Genomic DNA, 7,588 nt, shown 5'->3' on the forward strand with positions numbered 1-7,588 from the left:
TTAGTGCCAATTGGTAGCACCATCTCTTCTAAGTCATGAGGCTCTGTGTTCAAGCATCGTTCCAGGACTTGAGCATAAAAAAAAATCAAGGCTGACACTCCAGTGCAGTACTGAGGGAATGCTGCTCTGTTGGAGGTGCCATCTTTTGGATGAGATGTTAAGCCGAGGTCCCCGACTGCCTGCTTGTTTGGACGTGAAAGACACTGTGGCAACTATTTCAAGGTAAAGCAGGACGGTTATTGCCCCGTGTCCTGGCCAATATTTATCCCTCAATGAACATCCCAAACGGATCATCCGGTCATTACCACAGCTCTGTTTGTGAGGGCTCCCTGTGCTTATGCTGGCTGCTGCATCTCCTGCATTTCACCAGTGACGTCGCTTAAAAAGGGCTTCACTGGCTGTAAAGCACGTTGAGATCCGGTGGTTGTGAAATACGTTACATAAATGCAAGTCTTTCTTTTCTTTTTAAGCCACTGCCTTGCCTTTTTGAAGCTGGCTGCAACATCTTGCAGTACTGAGCTTACCAATAGCCAGCGCTGTTACTCTTTAAAGCATCCTTTACTGGCAGTTCAATGAACATTATCACCACAGCTGGTCACAGCTTGCTGTTTGGTTTTATAAAAATCAATGTTTTGGCTTTATAAATAATTTTAGTTTGAACCTTATACCTGGACCTTGAGTCTTAATCTTATTCTATTTATGGAAGAAATTTAATCTCAGCTCGTCCCAAATGTTAGTTTGGAGAAAAAAGTAATTCAGCCAAAACAATTGTTTTGCGAACTTTATTCTAATCTTTGCAGAAATTAATGCATTTTTTAAAAAAGATACAAAAATTCAGTTTTCATATAAAGTTATAAAAAATCTTGAGGAACAGCACACTGGGGTCTGAATGATGATTAAGATGTTAATCACCTTATACAACTCCCAACACCAGGAGGTGTCTGACCAATGTTGCTTCAGTGTTGGAGATCACAATGTTGTTCAATCTTAAGCAGAGCTTTGAAATCTACACCCTGTCCATCAGCAAGAGCCCACTAATCCTAGCTTCACCATAACCAGGTCTGCAATGGGGAACAGATGTTGGGAGAAGAATTTGAGCAATGTTAGAAGATTAAGTTTTGAGGGAGCATTTTGAAGGTGGAGAGAGAGAGAGAGAGAGAAAGAGTCAGAGAGAATCCTTAGATTCTGGAAAAGTCCCAGAGAATTGGAAAACTCCCAATGTAACACCTTTATTCAAAAGGGGAGGAAGACAAAAAACAGGTAACTATAGGCCAGTTAGCTTAGCATCTGTCATTAGGAAAATGTTGCAGTCTGTTATAAAGGATGTAACAGTGGAGCATTTAGAAATACATAATATAATCAAGCAGAGACAGCATGGCTTCCTGAAGAGGAGACCATGCCTGACAAATTTATTAGAATTCTTTGAGGAGGTACTAAGCAGGATAGATAAAGGGGGACCAGTAGATGTAATATATTTGGATTTCCAAAAGGCATTCGATCAGGTGGCGCACACAAGGCTACTTAATAGGATAAGAGCCCATGGTGTTGGGGGTAGTATATTAGCATGGATAGACGATTGGCTAACTAATAGAAAACAGAGACTAGGGATAAGAGGGGCATTTTCAGGATGGCAACCTGTAACTAGTGGACTGCCACTGGGATCAGTGCTGGGGCCACAATTATTTATAATATATATTAATGACTTGGATGATGCAAGTGAATGTGCTATCGCCAAGTTTGCAGATGACACAAAAATAGGTGGGAAGGCAAGTGGTGATGATGACACAATAGTATACAACGGGATATAGACAGGTTAAGTGAGTGGGTGAAAACTTGACAGATAGAATATAATGTGGGAAAATATGAGGTTATGCACTTTGGCAGAAAGAATAGAGGAGCTGAATATTATTTAAATGGAGAAAGACTGCAGAGGGATTTGGGGGTCCTCGTGCATGAATCACAAAAAGTTAACATACAAGTTGAGCAGGTGATAGGGAAGGCAAATGAAATGTTGGACTTTATTTCAAAGGGAATGAAGTATAAAAATACAGAAGTCTTGCTAAAGCTATACAAGACACTAGTTAGACCACACCTGGAATACAGTTTTGGTCCCCTTATCAAAGGAAAGATATACTGGCATTAGAGACAGTCTAGAGAAAGTTCACTAGCTTGATCCCGGGTATGGAGGGATTTTCTTATGAGGAGAGGCTGAGTAGGTTGGGCCTGTACTCATTGGAGTTTAGAAGAATGAGAGGTGACCTGATTGAAACATATAAGTTTCTTAGGGGGCTTGACAGGGTAGATGCTGAGAGGTTGTTTCCCCTTGTGGGAGAGTCTAGGACCAGAGGGCATAATCTCAGAGTGAGGGGTCACCCGTTAAGGCAGAGATGAGGAGGAATTTCTTCTCCCAGAGGGTAGTGAATCTGTGGAATTCTTTACCGCAGAGGGCTGTAGAAATTGGGTCATTAAATATATTCATGGCTGAGATAGACAGATTTTTAATCAGTAAGGGAATCAAGGGTTATGGGGAAAAGGCAGGAAAGTGGAGTTGAAAATGATCAGATCAGCCATGATTTCATTGAATGGCGGAGCAGACCCGATGGGCTGAATTACTTACTTCTGCTCCTACGTCTTATGGTCTTCTACGGAGGGAGATAAATAGCCAGGCTCAGGGCTCCAGAATGCAGATGTTGCAATGGATGTGGAGCCCACTGTCCCTCCTGATCAGTCACAGCTAACTGTAAGTACAAGAGCAAACCTGATCTTGGCTGAGGTTACAGCCCAGCAGGTGAAAATGATCTCAGACTCCAACTCTTGTGACCTGTGCTATGGATAAACACTAAAATTGGCATGCTATTTCCTCTATCCCCATGGTTAGCCCCTAATTACTCTGTATAGCTCACCGTCAGCCTCTGATTTTTTTGGGGTGTGTGTGTGTGTGTGTGTGTGCACACGCGCCTGTGTTTCAGTATAAGGGTCTAGCACATACAATGTTAATGTGGGTCTGAGTACAGTGGCATAAAAGAGCACATGACCCGCACCCAGAGTCAGCCGCGTGTTGGACCGAGCTGTGTGTACCAGCAAGCATGGAGATAGCTCCTATCTTGTACCCTTTACTGTACATTTGTGAGTCAATAAAGATGTATGTATGACTTTGAAGACTTCTTCAGACCTACCGAACTGTAACCAACTTAGCGTTTAATTTAACTGCCACCTCTCTTCAAGGAATGTCTACCTTGAAGAAGTATTGCTCTTCTCTCGAACAGGATTTCTGCCTCTCTCTTTTGCCCTGTTCACCTTCATTGCTTTCCATTTATCTCCTGGTTTTTGACAAGGTGTTTACTAAAACCCGCTTTCACAGCCATATTTCAGTCCTCAGTAACTGTCTCTGTCTCCGTCTCCGACTTACCCCATGTGGATTCCAACTGAAGTTCCACCGCTCATGTTTCAAACCCACCCAGGATTACAGGTATCTCCGGGACATACAACGCTCCTCGGACTGCTGTTCCCGTTGCATCCTGAGATCCACACTCAGTGCCATGCGCCACCATATGAACACACTCGACCTCTCCCTCCAGCAGCATCGATGCACCCTATTTCTAAGCTGTCCTTGCCCCCAGTTTCATTTTTATTCTTCGTCTCATCCGACGCCTCAACAAGAAACTTTGTCTCTTTCTTTCAGATGCAAAGGAATGCAAGCTCCAACAACTCATCAACACCAGCGCCCATCCCGGACCCTCCACCCCTGCCTGTCCCTCTGTCCCCATCCCGTCTTCCAAACCCAGCCCCGGCCGTGTATTCACCATACCCCCTGACCTTCCCCTCTCCGTGCTGAACGTTCAGTGCTCAGCAAAGGACTCAGTTTCATACCCTTATGCCCTCACCTCAATGAATTTCAGACTCGGCACGATGCTGAACTCTTCCTCCACCCCCTTCGTCTCTGTGCTCACTTCTTTGGGCAGGAGTCCTCTCCCCGTTCAAAGGATCCTTTTACCCGCTTCCAATATTGTCCCTCCACCTGGACCCCTCCCTCTGGATTCTTACCTTCTCTTGATCTTTTCATTGAGAACTGTCGGCGTGACATCAGTCGTCTCAATTTCTCTGCTCCTCTCACCCACTCTAACCTGTCTCTCTCTGAACTTGCTGCACTCCGTTCTCTCAGGTCCAACCCTGACTTTGTCATCAAACCTGCTGACAAGGCTGGTGCTGTTGTTGTCTGCGCACTGACCTCTACCTCGCAGAGGCTGAGCATCAACTTGCAGACACTTCCTCCTACCTCCCCCTGGACCATGACCCCACCACAGAACATCAAGCCATTGTTTCCAGGACTGTCACTGACCTCAGCTCCTCTGGAGATCTTCCCTCCACAGCTTCCAACCTCATAGTCTCCCAACCTCGGACGGCCCGCTTCTACCTCCTACCCAAAATCCACAAACAGAACTGTCCTGGCAGACCGATCGTGTCAGCCTGTTCCTGCCCCAAGGAACTCATTTCTTGCTATCTTGACTCCATTCTCTCTCCCCTTGTCCAGTCCCTTCCCACCTACATCCGCGATTCCTCTCACGCCCTACATCATATCAACAATTTCCAGTTCCCTGGTCCCAACCGCCTCCTCTTCACCATGGACATCCAATCCCTCTACACCTCCATCCCCCACCAGGATGGTCTGATGGCTCTCCGCTTCTTCCTCGAACAGAGGCCCGAACAATCCCCATCCACCACCACTCTACTCCGTCTGGCTGAACTTGTTCTCTCACTGAACAATTTCTCCTTAAACTTGTTTCACTTCCTCCAAATAAAGGACTGTGACTATGGGTACCCGCATGGGCCCCAGTTATGCCTGTCTCTTTATGGGGTATGTGGAACATTCCTTGTTCCAGTCCTACTCCGGCCCCCTCCCACAACTCTTTCTCCGGTACAACGATGATTACTTCGGTGCTGCTTCATGCTCTCGTCTGGATCTGGAAAAATTGATTAATTTTGCTTCCAATTTCCACCCCTCCATCATTTTCACGTGGTCCATCACTGACACTTCCCTTCCCTTCCTTGACCTCTCAGTCTCAATTTCTGGTGATAGACTGTCCACCAATATTCATTACAAGTCTACCGACTCCCACAGCTACCTCGACTACAGCTCCTCACACCCCGCTTCCTGTAAGGACTCCATCCCATTCTCTCAGTTCCTTCGCCTCCGTCGCATCTGTTCTGATGATGCCACTTTCCAAAACAGTTCCTCTGACATGTCTTCCTTCTTCCTTAACCGAGGTTTTCCACCCACGGTGGTTGACAGGGCCCTCGACCGTGTCCGGCCCATCTCCCGCGCATTCTCCCTCACACCTTCCTCTCCCTCCCAGAACCATGATAGGGTCCTCCTTGTCCTCACTTATCACTCCACCAGCCTCCGCATTCAAAGGATCATCCTCCGCCATTTCTGCCAACTCCAGCATGATGCCACTATCAAACACATCTTCCCTTCAACCCCCCTGGTGACTTTCCACAGGGATCGTTCTCTCTGGGGCACCCTGGTCCACTCCTCCATCACCCCCTACACCTCAACCCCCTCCCACGGCACCTTCCTATGCAACCGCAGAAGGTGCAACACCTGCCCCTTTACTCCCCCTCTCCTCACCGTCCAAGGACCCAAACACTCCTTTCAAGTGAAGCAACGTTTCACTTGCACTTCCCTCAATTTGGTCTACTGCATTCGCGGCTCCCAATGTGGTCTCCTCTACATTGGAGAGACCAAACGCAGACTGGGTGACCGCTTTGCGGAACACCTTCGGTCTGTTCGCAAGCGTGACCCAGAGCTCCCTGTCGCTTGCCATTTCAACACTCCACCCTGCTCTCATGCCCACATGTCCGTCCTTGGCCTGCTGCAATGTTCCAGTCAAGTTCAACACAAACTGGAGGAACAGCGCCTCATCTTCCGACTAGGCACTTTGTGGCCTTCCGGACTTAATATCGAGTTCAACAATTTTAGATCATGAACTCTCTCCTCCATCCCCACCCCCTTTCCGATCCCCCTTTTTCCAATAATTTATAATTTTTTTACACTATATTTTTTTCTTTTCCCTCCTATTTTAAAATTTATTTCGATCTATTGTTTCAGCTCCACCTTTTAGCCCATTTCAATCCCTTCCCTCCACCCCACCCGCACTAGGGCCATCTGCCACTAGCTTGTCCTGCTTGCTTCCCTTAAAGTCCCCATTAGCACATCCTTTAGATAATATCACCAACATCAACACCCCTTTGTCCTTTTGTCTATGACATCTTTGGCTGTCTCTTCTTGGCCTCCACCTATCACTGACCCTCTATCAAGCTCTACCTGTCCCACCCCCTTCTACCAGCTTATATTTCATCTCATTTCTATATGTCTTAGTTCTGATGAAGGGTCATACGGACTCGAAACATCAACTGTATCCCTCTCCACAGATGCTGTCAGACCTGCCGAGTTTTTCCAGGTATTTTTGTTTTTGAACTGTAACCAACACCTGACAGCATGTGTCTGTGTATGTGTGTGTCTGTGTGTGTGTGTGTGTGTGTGTGTGTCTGTCTGTCTGTCTCTGTGTGTGTCTGTCTGTCTGTCTATCTGGCTGTGTGTACATGTCTGATATAGTTAGCTTTGTGTGTTTGCGTGTGAGTGTGTGTGTGTGTGTGAGGGTCTGTTGGTCTATATGTGTGCCTGTGTGCATGTACACCTGTGTGTAACATAGTGGGTGTTAGGACCTAGGGGGAGTAAGAAACACAGTCAGCAATGAGTCTGTGTCTAATGCTCACCATTGTTATGGTAATAAGTTCCCAAATTGAATTGAAATACGATTCTTTCTAAAGTGAGTTCTCCCACATTAGCACTGAATTCTGCACCACTCCTCATGCAGTTGCTGCTCCCTTGCTTTTCAAGAGTGTGTGCTGTGTGTTACAGATGAAACTAAACAGTTTGAATAGTGTCACCACTATGCCCCAGTCCTCTTACCTTCACCTGATCCCGGATGGAGGTGTCCTCCAGGCTCATGTCTGTGCAGGGGAAGGGGGTTGAGGCCTGAAGTCGGCACAAAATCCTTGCCTTTAACAGGAACTGACTGCAGTGTTCAGCACAAGAGATTTACAGCGTCCTCTGCTCTGTCGTCACAGACCGGCTGGGGCAAAGGGCACTGAACGGCATCACACTAAAACCTGATCAGCGGAGGACATGAGCTTTGCAAGACCAATGAGGAATAAATGCTGGTCTTGCCAGGGGGGCATGCACAACTCTTCCTGGCCCCTTCCCGGCTGGTGGCAGGAGTTGCAGTGAAAAGAAAATCATGGCATTTTTATTAAACAACTGAAGTGGGCTGGACGAGACACACCCAACACTTTGAATGGAATGTGTAATTTGATCATTGCCAGGCAAGCGGACCCCAGAATTTAAGACGCTGCTGTGATTTTGGAGCTTGTCTGGGGAAGGTGTAAATCGTGTGAGCAGGGTGATATAATGACCTAGTTAGCTCTGTGATGGACGTTTTCTCAGGTGTTCTGCGATTATATTTACACCTCGTCCTTGGACTGGAAAAATAAAAGACTTTATAATCCAATTAGTCAGTTAGTTACA

The 7,588-nt window shown here is 46.6% G+C and overlaps 1 protein-coding gene across 1 annotated transcript in view; it reads right to left on the reverse strand.

Annotated features, from left to right (window-relative positions):
- The window catches only part of LOC144691836 (arsenite methyltransferase), a 40,493-nt gene extending 33,164 nt beyond the window's left edge, over positions 1–7,329 (reverse strand). The window contains exon 1 of the mRNA XM_078560376.1: positions 6,974–7,329. Within this exon, the coding sequence (XP_078416502.1) occupies positions 6,974–7,012 (39 nt within the window). The 5' untranslated portion in view covers positions 7,013–7,329. The remainder of the gene's footprint in view (positions 1–6,973) is intronic.
- Positions 7,330–7,588: the final 259 nt, after the last annotated feature.

The sequence above is a fragment of the Cetorhinus maximus genome, chromosome 16 (assembly GCF_964194155.1).
Source record: "Cetorhinus maximus chromosome 16, sCetMax3.hap1.1, whole genome shotgun sequence".
In the NCBI taxonomy this organism is placed as follows: Eukaryota; Metazoa; Chordata; class Chondrichthyes; order Lamniformes; family Cetorhinidae; genus Cetorhinus; species Cetorhinus maximus.